This window comes from Camellia sinensis, chromosome 7 (genome assembly GCF_055761805.1).
Source record: "Camellia sinensis isolate YWXY chromosome 7, ASM5576180v1, whole genome shotgun sequence".
Classification (NCBI taxonomy): Eukaryota; Viridiplantae; Streptophyta; class Magnoliopsida; order Ericales; family Theaceae; genus Camellia; species Camellia sinensis.
In genome coordinates this window covers 167,753,345-167,768,080 of record NC_138967.1, presented here as the reverse complement: position 1 = coordinate 167,768,080, position 14,736 = coordinate 167,753,345, and the positions used below count along the sequence as shown (strand labels likewise).

General features: G+C 43.2%; 1 protein-coding gene across 1 annotated transcript in view; it reads left to right on the top strand.

Moving 5' to 3' along the window:
* Window positions 1-14,220, top strand: part of LOC114312362 (glucose-1-phosphate adenylyltransferase small subunit, chloroplastic/amyloplastic) — a 34,958-nt gene extending 20,738 nt beyond the window's left edge. The window contains exons 3-9 of the mRNA XM_082879742.1: window positions 10,761-11,030; window positions 11,161-11,340; window positions 11,704-11,807; window positions 11,918-12,029; window positions 12,844-12,942; window positions 13,091-13,210; window positions 13,931-14,220. Coding sequence (XP_082735868.1) covers window positions 10,761-11,030; window positions 11,161-11,340; window positions 11,704-11,807; window positions 11,918-12,029; window positions 12,844-12,942; window positions 13,091-13,210; window positions 13,931-14,047 — 1,002 coding nt within the window. The 3' untranslated portion in view covers window positions 14,048-14,220. The remainder of the gene's footprint in view (window positions 1-10,760; window positions 11,031-11,160; window positions 11,341-11,703; window positions 11,808-11,917; window positions 12,030-12,843; window positions 12,943-13,090; window positions 13,211-13,930) is intronic.
* The last annotated feature ends 516 nt before the right edge of the window (window positions 14,221-14,736 follow it).

Genomic DNA, 14,736 nt, shown 5'->3' with positions numbered 1-14,736 from the left:
GTAAGTATAGTATCTAGTTGAGACCCCTGGTGGCATGGCCGAATTTAGGAAAGATTACCATATTCCTGATGATGTCCATCTGACGTTGGCCAAAAAAGATGTTATTCCCTGGGAAAAAGAAGGCTACGTCCCTTTTACCCTTCAATCCATAATAGAAACCGGACTACGATTTCCTGTCCAACCGTTGATCTGTGAATTTCTTAGGCAGACTAGATTATGCCCCACCCAACTGTCCACCAATACATACCGCATTATAATGGGAATAGCCGCACTGAACCACCAAACCGGACTAAACCTTGGCCTGTCCGAAATTTTCCATCAATACTCCATCGGCTCAAAAGATGATGGGTGGGTTTATTACCTTAGGATTCGCCGCCGCCGAGAGAAAATAGTTAAACACACACCGAACAAAGACCTTAATGACGACGATTTTTTCTGGGTCTCTGGGAACTTTGAAGATTTTCAAGCCCAAATTCCTGGCCGACCTATAAATTGGAAAAAGGGAGAGCCCGATAATTTGACTTCGGTCTTCTTCCATGTATTCTATTTCGGTTCTTTTAGTCTATTAACCGAACTAACAGTTCTCCTTTTGCAGATTTCGCCCACCTCCGTTCCCTATACAGCTATCCCAACCTTGCGATTTTGCGAGCCGCACTACGGTGTAAAGAAAGGAGTTGGGCCAAGCTTCTAAACTTTGAACCGACCTACCGATATAGCGGTCGTCGAAAGGCCCGAGTGACCGATTTCCTTCTAGAGGAAGCACCTGAACCGGACCCAAACTTGCCCGAAATACGACTTGTCCCATTAACAGCTGAAGAAGAGATGGCGAAGAAAAGCAGAGTGAAGGCCCTTCTGACCGCAACAACCAGGGCCGAAGTGCAACCATCCTTAGAAATGCAGCCTGCCGTTGTGGCCCTCCCCTCTCAGCAGCCTTCTTCATCTCGTCCTTCCAAACGTGCCCGATCTACATCGACCGAACAGCAGCTTGTCGATGAGGTTGAATCCATCCCCCAAAGTCCTCAACCTGCCCTCCAACCGGAGCCAACTGACCGAGCTGAATCTCCGAAGTGGGCTCCGCCGCTGACCTTCAACGACCGAGACATCAAAGCTACTGACTCGGTTGTGGCTGAAAAATATCACCAATTGGCCTTCAACCTGGCCAAAAGTGTGTGCCTCTCCAAGGACATGGAGCACCACTTAAAGCAATTAAACACCGAAATGAAGTCAATCCGGTCCACATCGAAGTCCATGATCTTGGTAAGTAGCTCTGTCCATTTTTTCTTGTTTGAATTTTCCAACTTTTACTTCGGTCTTAAGAGAAGTCTTTGTTTTGTCAGGCCTTACAGAAGAACAACATTACTTACAAGAAAGTCCAAGAACTCAGAAAAGCCACCAGGCAGGCAATGGCTGAAGCCGAAGCAAAAGCAGCCGAGCTAGAAGAAGCCGAAAAGAAAATGGCCGAGCTACAAGCGGAGAACGGCCGTCTTGCCGATCTGGTTAGTTCGGCGGAGGCAGAAAGGCAGAAAGCGGCCATTGCTATGAAGGACAAATATCTGCGTGAGCTGATAAAACTTGAAAAGAGAAAAGATACCGAAATAAGCCAACTAAAAAAGAGCGTGGAGGGGGCCGAAAAGCAGGGTTACAAGCAGGGTTACAAGAAGGCGGAGGAAGCTTATGTGAAACAGTGCGATGCTGCCAAGGAGTTGTTCTTCAAGTGCGGCTGGAGGGCGGCCGTTGAGAAGCTCGATCTCGATCCACAGACCGAGGTTTTCAACCCTCCAGCCTATTTTATACCGAGCTCTCTTGCGGACTACGCCAATACTCTGCAACAAGAGTTTCTGGAAGAGTCAGAATCCGATGACTCCTCTTCTGAAGATACTCCGGTCGATAATGTGGACCAGCCAGTTCGGTCGGTGCCCACTGTGGAAGACCTAACAGTTGATCTTCCCAGTAAAACCGTGATTCCAGCCGAAGTGACTCTCCCCATTGTGAATGAGCTCCCTCAAGAAACCGGTCTTCAAGTTGATGGTGATGCAGCTTTTGATGCTGATATTGAAGAACTTTTTTCCTGATTTTTTCTCCTTTTTTGTTTACCTTTTCTTTGTAACCGGGCTGCGGCCCCTTCTTTGTGCTTATTTTGAACTTTAACGAAATGGGAATTTTGTTGACTCTTATTCCGGTTTCTGATTCATATGCTTGCATTTGTAATGTCTTTTATTACTCCAACTTCTATTTCGGTTTTGGCTTGTTAAACTATGCTTACCAGCCAACCACTTCTTAGCCGATATAATCACTTCGGCTGAGGAGTACAAAGTGTTTAATCCAGTCCATCCAATTTCAGCCATACCCTTACTATGGCTGAAGAGTAACAAGTGTTTGTTTATTCCAGCCAACCACTCTTCAGCCTTGCACTTACTTCGGCTGAAGAGTAACAAGAGTTGGTTTATTCCAGCCAGCCACTCTTCAGCCTTGCACTTACTTCGGCTGAAGAGTAACAAGCGTTGGTTTATTCCAGCCAACCACTCTTCAGCCTTGCACTTACTTCGGCTGAAGAGTAACAAGAGTTGGTTTATTCCAGCCAACCACTCTTCAGCCTTGCACTTACTTCGGCTGAAGAGTAACAAGCGTTGGTTTATTCCAGCCAACCACTCTTTAGCCTTGCACTTACTTCGGTTGAAGAGTAACAAGAGTTGGTTTATTCCAGCCAACCGCTCTTCAACCTTGCACTTACTTCGGCTGAAGAGTAACAAGCGTTGGTTTATTCCAGCCAACCACTCTTCAGCCTTGCGCTTACTTCGGCTGAAGAGTAACAAGAGTTGGTTTATTCCAGCCAACCATCGAAGTTAGTTTTTCCAGCTAACTTATAGTATTTGGTTATTCCAACCAAAATGTCCTGCAGCCTGGATCCTTATCCTGGGCTTAGGAAGGGTGTTGGTTTATTCCAGCCAACCTCTAAGTTAGTTTTTCCGGCTAACTTAGAATAAAAATGCTTGCAATGCGCCTAATCTTTACTAAAGCTAACTTTTACAAGGAACAACTTTTGGTAAAAAGAATTTCTCATTTTATTGAAGGAAGAAATAATTACACGTGTTTGAAAAAGAAAAGCTAAAAGTAAAATAACTTGAGATTGGCCGTATTCCATGGCCTAGGGATTGCCTTGCCATCCTTGTCTTCTAGGTGGTATGCCCCTTTGCCTGCTAACCCAACCACCTTATAAGGACCTTCCCAATTTGGGCCTAACTTGCCGTCTCCTGGGATCAAGGTGTTTCCCATTACTTTGCGTAGTACCTAATCCCCAATCTTGAATTGTCTTGGATGCACCTTTTTGCTATATTTCCTTATTAATTCTCGTTGGTATGAGGCGATGTGGACTAGTGCTCTTTCTCTTCTTTCTTCTGCAAGGTCGAGTTCTAAGGCTATGGCTTCTCCATTTAAGTTTGGATCAAAATTTTCGCTTCGAATTGTGGGGAGGCCAACTTCTAGTGGGATTACGGCCTCCATTCCATAGGCTAAGGAGAATGGTGTTTCTCCTGTTGATCGCCGAGGTGTGGTGCGGTAAGCCCATAAAACGTGAGGAAGTTCATCTGCCCATTTGCCTTTTGCTTTCTCTAGCCTTTTCTTTAGTCCATCCAAGACGACTTTATTTGATGCTTCAGCTTGCCCATTTGCTTGAGGATATGCCGGTGTAGAATTGTAGAACTCTATCTTGTACTCTTCACAAAAGCTTCTAAAGATTCTGCCGTCGAACTGAGTTCCGTTGTCTGAGATCAGTGCTTTTGGTATGCCAAACCGAGTGATAATATTCTGCCAAACAAACTTTTTCACGTCTTTTTCTTTGATTGACGCCAATGCTTCTGCTTCCACCCACTTTGTGAAGTAGTCTGTTGCTGCGAGAAAGAATTTTCTGCCCCCGGGCGCTGTTGGAAGTGGTCCTACTATGTCCAAGCCCCACATTGCGAAAGGCCATGGGCTAGTTAATGGTAGGAGTTCTCTTGCTGGTTGATGTATTTGGTGCGCGAATTTTTGGCATTTCTCATACTTCTTCACATATTTCTCTCAGTCTGCTTGCATATATGGCCACCAATATCCTTGCGAAATAGCCCTGTAAGCGAGCGACCTTCCCCCTTGATGACTTCCACACACCCCTTCGTGTATTTCGAACAAGAATGCTTCTACTTTGCTGGGATGAACACACTTGAGGTAAGGCCCAGAGAATGACTTCTTGTATAATGCCAAAGATGGAGATAGCCAAAATCGCTGCGACTTTGCCCTTATTTTGTTGGCTTCTTTTTTCTCTTCTGGTAGGATGCCGTCTTTCAGGAACAGGATGATGGGATCCATCCAAGAAGGGCCTAATTCTGCGCAACATACTTCTTCTGCTTCGGGGTCTTCTATGCTTGGTCTTGGTAAGAAGTCGATGAGTAATGGATGAGGGATTGATGTATCTGCCATTGAGGCCAGGCCTGCTAGTTCGTCCGCTCGGCAGTTTTCCTCCCTGCCAATTTGTTCTATCCTTACTACATCAAACTTCTTGATCTCTGTTCTGACTAACTCTTGGTACTTGGCCATTCTGTCGTCCTTTGCTTCGTATTCGCCAGAAATTTGGTTTACCACCAGCAGAGAGTCACTGTATACCATTAGTTCGGTTGCCTTCATGAAGTGTGCTGACTTGAGTCCTGCGAGAAGCGCCTCATACTCCGCTTCATTGTTGGATGCTGGGAAGCCAAGGTTGATTGCTTGCTCTATGACCAGGCCGTCTGGAGAGATGAGGACTATGCCAAGCCCTGCACCATGTCGGTTGGATGCTCCATCCACAAAGAGCTTCCACATCTCTCCAACGAATAGTTTCCAGCAAGTGGAAGGATCAGATGATGTCGTGAGGTCAAGAATGGTGTTTTCTTCAAGGTCCATGTTGGCTGTCTGCCCTTCGTCTTTTGCTTGAACTGCTGGTGAGCCTTTGTTTGTCTCCTTCTTGTTGTCCTTAGTATAGTCTGTCTTGGTGCCTGATTGACTACCTTCTACTAGGGGTTGCGCTATTCCGGCGTCAACTTCCGTCCCTAGTTCGGTTGTGTCAGTTAGGTCGACTGGGCAGATATGATGACTTCCAGGAGTAAACTCTACGACGAAGTCTGCCAAAGATTGAGCTTTTATTGCGGTCTTGGGTTGGAACTTGATGTCGAATTGTCCCAACTCTACTGCCCACTTCAAAATTCGCCCACTAAAGTTCGCCCTTTCAAACAGAGCTTTTAGTGGAAAGGCTGTGAGGACGACTATGGTGTGGGCGTGAAAGTAGTGCGCCAATTTTCTGGATGCCATCATTAATGCTAATGCTAGTTTCTCCAAGGGCAAGTACCTTGTTTCGGCTCCCAACAATGTCTTACTGACATAAAAGATGGGCAAGTGTTGTATTCCTTTTGCACGAACCAACACTGCGCTGACTGCGTGCTGAGAGACTGCCAGGTACAAAAAGAGTTCTTCACCAGGTACTGGAGTAACAAGTAGTGGTGGGGAAGACATGTACTCCTTCAAGCTTTCCAGAGCTCGGTCGCATTCTTCATCCCACTCAAATTTGGCTTTTAAAGCTTGGAAGAACGGTCGTAGTCTGTCTGATGACCTGCTTATGAACCGGTTGAGCGCAGCTGCCATACCAGTGAGATGCTGTACTTCTTTGACTGAGTTTGGTCTCTCCAACTCCTGGATTGCTTTGATCTGAGAGGGGTCTGCTTCTATACCTCGGTTGGTCACCAGGAAGCCCAAGAATTTGCCAGATCCAACTCCGAATGCGCATTTGGACGCATTGAGGCGCAACTTGTGTTTCTTCAGGATCTGGAACATCTCGCCTAGATCTTTAAGATGGTCATTCTCATCCTTGCTTTTGACCACATTGTCGTCGATGTAAGCCTCCATTGTTCTGCTTAACAATGGTTCAAACAGTTTGGTGACCATCCTTTGGAATGTCGCCCCTGCGTTCTTTAGGCCAAAGGGCATGACCTTGTAGCAATATAACCCCCTTGGTGTTGTGAAGGATGTGACCTCCTGGTCTGGTTCATGCATGGCAATCTGGTAGTAGCCTCTGTATGCATCCAGAAAGCTAAGTCGGTTATGCCCTGCCGTTAGGTCCACCAGTTGATCTATCCTTGGTAGAGGAAAGCTATCTTTTGGGCACGCCTTGTTGACTGTTTTGTAGTCGACGCAGACACGCCATTTACCATTCTTTTTTGGCACTACAACTGTGTTGGAGATCCATCTTGGATAGTGCACTTCTTTTATTGCTCCTGCCTCCAGCAGGTTGCCTACCTCTTCTGCCACTATTTCGGCGTGGTGGAGTGCCGATCTGCGTGTGCGTTGGATGACTGGTCTGGCGGATGGGTGGACATTGAGTTGGTGACTGATGAAGTTTGGGTCAATACCTGGCATGTCGTAGGGTGTCCAGGCAAACACTTCGATATTAGAGGTCAAGAATTCCAAGACCTCTAATCTCTCAGTGCTGGACAACGATGAGCCAAGCAAGAAGAACTTATCCGAGTTCTTCTCATCTATTTTTACCTCCACCAAGTCCTCCACCGCTTTCTGATCAGCCTCTTTGCCGACGTCCGCGAATAGTTCATTACTTTCTGGTTCTTCCACCGAATGAACGTATCCTTTGGCAGCTCGGCTTCCATTCGCTGTGGCGAAGCATTGTTTTGACATGATCTGATCGCCATAGACTTCTTCAATTATGCCGGTGTCGTTGGGGAACCGCATTACCTGATGGTAAGATGACGCTACCGAACGCATGGCATGCAGCCATGTTCTGCCCAAGATGATGTTGTATGTGGAGGGGACCTTCAATACCCAGAACTCCACTTGTTTTGTTACACTCCCTGCTCTGACTGGAAGGATTATTTTGCCGACAGGCCACTCTGGCATGGAGTTGAATCCAATCAGGGGAGAAACTGCAGGCGCCAAGTCTTTGTCTTGCAGCTTCAGTTGCTTGAATGTGTCGTAGTACATGATCTCACATGAACTACCCTGGTCAATCAGAATCCGCTTGACGTCAAAATCCTTGACTCGGAGAGTGACGACCAGCGCATCATTGTGAGGACAGTATATTCGATCCAAGTCCTTATCCGAAAAGGACATGACATTTGTTGCCTCTGTCTTTCCCTTCTTGGTGGCAGGTTGGGTACTTAATACTTCCCTAAAGTGCTCTGCCTTCTTGATTGATCCCCTGAGCTCGCATACACGCTCAGGTTCAAAGACTCCATGTATTACATTGCTGTCTCAGTCCCGCCTTCAATGTATTTGTCCAAGTGGCCTGCTACCACCAATTCTTCCAAGTGCTGTCTCAGTGGCGTGCAATTCTCAGTTCGGTGCCCCTTTTCTTTGTGGAAGGTGCACCGTGATCTGTCGTCGTAATTTTTCTGAGCTTCCCCTAGCTTGGCTGGCCACTTGACAAAAGGCTCATCTTTTATTTCGCTCAGAATCCGATATATTGGTTTTTTGAACACCGTTGTTATGGCAGTGCGGATTCTCAACCATATTTTGTCTGGGTCTTCTCCGTTATCTCGTCTGCCACGCCCGTTTTTATTCTACCGATCTACTGTATTGACCTTTGCTGAGGTCTTCTTTTCTGGTACTGCGGTTGCACTAGATTTTGCTTTGGCACGTGCGCCATCCTCTTCTACCCTGATGTGCTGATGCACTCTCTCCATCAGGGCTTCCATGGTAAGGGGTGGCGTCATGGTGATCGAGTCCCTTAGTCTGTTTCCGACTGGAAGGCCTCTTTTATACTGCGCAATGGCTAGATTGGTGGGGCAGTCTCCAATCTGGTTGAATGTCTCCCAGTAGCGACTGTTGTAAGATCTGAGGGTCTCTTTTTCACCTATGTCGATGGAGAGTAACTGGTCTATCTCCACCGGTGTTTTAGTGTTTGTTCGAAACCTCGTTACGAACGCTTCTGCCAATTGGGCCCAGGAGGCTATGCTGCCCTCTGGGAGCTTTTCGAACCAAGTCAAGCCTAGGTCGCCAAGACTTGACGGGAAGAGTATGCACATTAAGGCCTCGTTTCGCCTGTACACAGCCATGACTTGGCGAAAGTGGCTCAGGTGTGAATACGGGTCCGTCTTCCCTTCATATGTAGTGAATTTCGGCTGAAGGAAGCCTGATGGTAGGGGCGCGTTTTCGATTGCTAGAACAAACGGCGAAGTCTGTAGTCTTGCCAATGCCTTGTCCGTTGGTTCGTAGGCCGGTCGCGGTATTGGCATTCCAACCTCGACGCTTCCATGCGTCCAAGGAGCCAACCGTTGTAAGGCCGAAACTCGGTGTGGATCCCTTGCCCTGGCATCCTCCTTGCATCGTGCTTTTTCTTCGAGCACGGTTCGTAAGTCGGATGACCTGGGCAGCTCTGTTTGTCTAGATCTGGTTTGGTGTGAATGTGAAGGCCAATACGTGCTTCCTTCAGTGTATGATCTTTCGGATCTCGTCCTCTCAGACCTGGAGTGACGAGTCCTGAAAGATAAGGAATGAGTGTCGCCTGTCCTGAGGCTTCTGCTCTCTCCTTGGGAGTGTGTAGTATTCCTACTACGATTCTCTGAGTGGCGAGGGGGCGTCTTGTGCTTGCGCCCCTCTCCTGTCGCCACATCTTTAGTCTTCATCTGGCGTTTTAATGCTTCCATGTCCGCCGCCATCTTCCGAATTAGTTCATCTTGTTCCTTCACGCGATCTTCCAGGGCTTGAGGATCAATCCTCCTCCTTTGCCTGTCAGGACTTTGAGAGTGACGAGGGCTGCTATTCCGCCTTCCCCTGCCACTCCTCCTGGAGTTATGTTGTTGGGGCTCTAGATCTGCCATAGGAGGGACAGAGGGTAATCCTTCTCGCCTTGCACCCCCGTCTGGAGTTAGCCCGTCGACGGCGGACTGCGGTAGTTCTTCAATGTGTGCCATTGATTTGAGAAAAAGGAGAAGCTTAGTCAAGAGATTTTTGTTCTTGTCTGTTCTTCCCACAGACGGCGCCAATTGTACAGGGAGAAAATAATTCTCCTCTTATAATCCTGTTGACCAAGTCCACGCTCCTCCGTACGACGTCGCTTTATCACCTGAAAACACAAACGTGAGCTAGCCGGCGGGTGTGTGCCGGAAACCTCTCCGATGCCTAAGTCAGTAAGCTTGACAAATAGACAAAGTTTTATGCTCTCAGAAAGAATTATGTTCAATTACCTCTTCTTAGGTGATGTTTGTGAGCTTTTATAAGTTTCCCGTGGCACAATCCTAGTAGGACTTTTATTCCTCCATGCAGAGTCCTCCTAGGATTCATACTCCTAAGGATAATGCTTATCCTTTTACACCCTCCCCCACTGCTTAAACCAAGTGGGATGGTTTTTACTTTGGCCGAACAACCACATGACCGAAATAAGTTTGGTTACGTAGAGCCACAGAGAAGGCCGAACTGTCCTTAGCTCGGTCTTCTCCTCCAACTCCTTATCTCGGCTTTCCCCTGTTCAACCATGGTGTGTTTAGATCAATCTTCCAAGTAGCAAGTTCTGACCGACCTAACCATAATATGTCACGACCGGACTAAATGCAAGGCCGGACTCACTTCAAACTGCCACCGGACCGGAGTTGCTTTACACATTCTTGAACCGGAGTAACCACACCTCTCCTGGGCCGGAATAACTTCACTTCTCCTAGGCCGGAGCATCTATACCTCTACTGGGCCGAAATAACACTACGGCTTCTTACCGATTCCTTCACACTTTGGGCCGCATGGCCCAACTCACAGCTCGACGCACGAAAGGGCAGAGTGGAAGGCGCGTGTGAGCGTGGCAACGGAAGCAGAGAAGCGCCGAGCAAAGAGGCGGCGCGTGAGAGCGCGTGAGAGAGTTTCTGGTGACGGGCTTGGTGCCGTTGGAATCGTAAGGAGATTCCGAACTGTTTGGTGTAGTTCCACTGTGTACGAGACTAGGCACCAAAATTGAAGAATGCCAGAATTGTATTACTGGGCTTTGATACCATGAAATAATAGTTTGAGAAAGTGAGAGAGGATAGAGAGAGAGAGAGAGACAATGTATTGTTTGTCTGTCAATAAATGTGTGTATTACAAAGAGAATGCTACACTCTCTTTATAGAGAGAATTATGGTGCATTGGATGCTGATGCACACCGAAAGCATAAACATAAAGAATAAAGTGCTAAAGTTAGTAATAATTAAAGCTATTAACAATTATACACTAACATAACAATTATACACTAACAATGTGAATGATATTATTTGTTTCAATTTATAATTTTACTTCATATCTTCTGTCATGGCTCAACATTTAACACACGTATTATCAGTAATCAGCATTATAGTAAAATATCAAAATGTTGAAGAGGATAACACTTCTATATGTTGAAGGCCACCCGAGTACCTCACTTGAGTTACAACTTTATAGTTTCAATTAGTTGGGATATGCTATGGACATCCTGCTTCATTATTTAAGTACGTGGGAAATAAATGTTAGGTAGGAGGGTTTTCTCTTTTTACTACTTTTATTGATGACTTCATCGGATTCTGTCTCCACTTGCAACACCATCATAAGCATGACACAGGGAACAGTTTGTTGGTTTGATGTTTGGGTTTGCCCAAGATGTTAATTCATAATCAAACCGACTATTGTCAACCTAGGACTAGCTTCATGGGTATATAGATTTGAAGTGAGCAGATTAAAGCTCTTGTTGAATCAATCAGTTTGCCGGGTTACTTGACACCCTGTCTTGAATTCTATTTTATGGTTCTTAGGGTACAGCTGATGCTGTGAGACAGTATTTGTGGCTGTTTGAGGAACAGAATGTTCTAGAATTCTTGGTTCTTGCTGGGGACCATTTGTACCGTATGGACTATGGGAAATTTATTCAAGCCCATAGAGAGACTGATGCTGATATCACCGTAGCTGCACTGCCGATGGATGAAAAACGTGCCACTGCATTTGGCCTGATGAAGATTGATGAAGAAGGGCGTATAACTGAATTTGCAGAGAAACCGAACGGAGAACAATTGAAAGCTATGAAGGTTTTTTTCCTCCTTAGAACTTCTTGTTTTTATTCTTCATCAGGGGTTTTATAAGATCTTATGATTTTATTTCCAAGATTCATAAATAAACTCAGATCATGATGGATTTTCTCTATTTGTTGTATTTTAGGTTGACACTACTATTTTAGGTCTTGATGATGAGAGAGCTAAAGAGATGCCTTACATTGCGAGTATGGGTATATATGTTGTGAGCAAAGATGTCATGATGAGTCTGCTTCGGGACAATTTCCCTGCAGCTAATGATTTTGGAAGTGAAGTTATTCCTGGTGCAACTTCCATTGGGATGAGAGTATGTATTCTTTTTTTCTCCGTAGATTCTTTTCTTTTATCATTGACATCTCAAAGGATACAATATCTCAGTCAAAAGTTTGTGTTATTATATCGGGGCCTATGTAAAAGGGGTAGATCTGCTACCCACAATGCTGAGGACACGAAAAAATTGCTCTAGTTCTCCATTACTATGCGATCTTGAAGCTAATACAAATATCCTATTACTTGTAGCAAATCATTAATTATTGCTTCTGGTAATTCTACCTGCATTCTGTGTAAATCTATTGGACTAGGAAAAAAACTTTAAATTAATCTTCTATTTGCATTTTATTTCTCCAGAATCATGATCACTTAAAGTGTAATTGCAACTTCATTTCTATAGGTGCAAGCTTACTTGTACGATGGGTACTGGGAAGACATAGGTACTATTGAGGCTTTTTATAATGCCAATCTAGGGATTACCAAAAAGCCAGTGCCGGATTTCAGGTATTCTTGATTATCAGACTTGTATCTTTCATCACCCTTTAATATGCTATAATACCAGCTGCTCTTTTATAGTTTGAAAACTGTGACGCCATCCTTGACTTCTGTTGCAGCTTCTATGATCGCTCAGCACCAATCTACACCCAACCTCGATACTTGCCTCCTTCCAAGATGCTTGATGCTGATGTCACAGATAGTGTTATTGGTGAAGGTTGTGTAATCAAGGTAACTCGTATTTGTTGACAAGATCTCTGAAGGTTTCACAAATAATGGTGATTTTTTTTTGATAAATAAAATGACAGTGATTTGTGGCATTAAGGTAACTCATGCTGAATAAATGCTCAGTATGAGTTACCTTGATGTCAAGGTTTTGATGTGGATTGCATAATGTAAAGGGTGGCTCAGCCCAACAGTAAGGCTTCTTGTTAACGTCCCTAGTCACGAGGATTCGAGCAACAGAAATGGCCTTTCTAGAAATTAGGGTAAAGCTGTGTACATATGGTCCTTTCAAAGCCACACCTTGGCCAGAATCTCGTGTTGCATGTTGAGGGACACGTTTCACTTGGGGATTGGTGAAAAAGGAAATCCTTTGCCCATCTGACAACATTTATGTTTGGGTAATGCTACACAAGCATAATTTATATACAAAAAAAATTCATACAGAATGATATATCTTATTTATATTCATTCATTAAAAGTCAAAATATCCATCAATTTGGTTCATAATTGCAAAAATGTCACTGCCATATCATTCTTATCTTAAATTATGTATAAAAAATTATATATGCATATCATATTCCTTCATGTTTTACACACAACTAATGTAAATGAGCCTACCCATATCGTGCCACCTCCCAGGGAGGACAAGTGGCATGTCATAAACTTGATGGCTTGTGTGTGATGTAGAGATCTATTACCTCCCAGGGAGGACAAGTGGCATGTCATAAACTTGTTGGCTTATGTGTGATGTAGAGATCCATTATTGTGTTAGAGAATGAAGTTTTATTGTCAATTAAATCCTTCATACCTCCCTGTGCAGAACTGTAGAATTCACCATTCTGTGGTTGGGCTTCGATCTTGCATATCAGAAGGCGCAATTATAGAAGATACACTGTTGATGGGAGCAGATTATTATGAGGTAAATACCAACAACTTGCTTCTAATTGTTGAGATTCTTGGAAATGCAGTGCTGTAATCTATAAAAGGTATGTGAATTGGCTGGTGACTTGACTTTTTATTGAATTTGCAATTCTTATACTTACAATTTGCTCATCTTCTTGCTCCAGACGGATGCTGACAGGAACTTTCTGGCTGCAAATGGTAGTGTTCCAATTGGTATTGGCAAGAACGCTCACATCAAAAGAGCAATCATTGACAAAAATGCTCGCATCGGAGAAAATGTTAAGGTTGGGGTACTCGAAATTTTAGAACTTAATTACTTTATTTATTTATTTTTTGAATTATGAAGTGGTAGAATTCAATAACTGTTCTATTTCAAAAATTTTAATTAATATATAGGAAACTCTCAAAATTTTTAATTAAGATATAGGAAACTCTAAGACACGCATGTATACAACACCATCAATACTAAACGGAAAAAGTTTTTATAGAACAATTATTATATATGTGCTAAGATGATGCCAAATTCCTGAATTTCCAAAAGAACGAAAAACCTTGTTTCTTTTTTTTTTTTTTTTTTTTGAAAAAGAAGAAGAGAGAAAAAAAAAAAAAAAAGGTATTGCTAACAAATGCCCGTCTCTAGGGCACAAGGAAAAGAATATGAGGCACTTTTCACTAGTTTTAGAACATTTATTTTATTTTATTTTATAATTTCACCTATTTCTAAAACATTTCTTTAACCCCACTCTTGACACAATCCAATGCTCCAGGAGCACTATGCATTGCCAAAACAAAAATATCCATTGCTTGCTATTTTTGTGTTTGTGATGAAATATGGAATCATTGCTTTGATCACTTGGAAATCATTTACATATTTAATATGAAATTTTGTCATTCTAAATCGTTAATAGTGACAATTTTTTTGTGAATGTCATGAATGTAGAATTGTTGTTTTTATCGCTCAGAACTCATGTCCATATTTAATGTGAAATTTTGTCATATATCAGATCATTAACAGTGACAACATTCAAGAAGCGGCCAGAGAAACAGATGGATACTTCATAAAGAGTGGGATTGTCACTATAATGAAGGATGCCTTGATTCCAAACGAAACTGTCATCTAGATATATATCCTCCTTCCGGACCCAAACCCAAACCCAAACCCAAACCCAAACCCTTTTTTGTTGCCATATATGGGGACTCCCCTTTCCCTACTTGTTGGCTTGACAAGAGAGAGATAACAAAGTCTGCATTCCTTTATTGTGTTGGATTATATACAATGCATATTGTTTGGTACTATATATATATATATATATATATTTTCTAACAAAAAATCCATCTATAGATACCCCTAATACACTTTACAACAAGCAACATGATCTATGCTACTTAAAACATGGATCGTTTCTTTACACAGATCATTTCGATATGTGGTACAAGAATGGGATAGTAGATAAGCCACATGTTGAAAAATTTAGTACAATAAGGATAGATTTGTCTAGATTACACTGTTAGAACTTAAAATACATCTAGAGCAAAAAAAAAAATTTAATTTTTTTAACAATTAGGCATTTAATAAAATATAGTTTAGTTTTTTTTCCAAATTAATTAGGCAAAAACACATTTCTAAATAACATTACATTAAGTTGTGTTTGATTGGGGGATTTGGAAAAGGAAAAAGAAAAATTAGGTGAAATATAAATAAAATATACTTACATTTTACATGATTTCACACATCTTTTCCCTTTCTTTTTTTAAATCTCTTCCCAAATATCTTGACCAAATATAGCGTTAAGGTTCTTTTTTACAATTC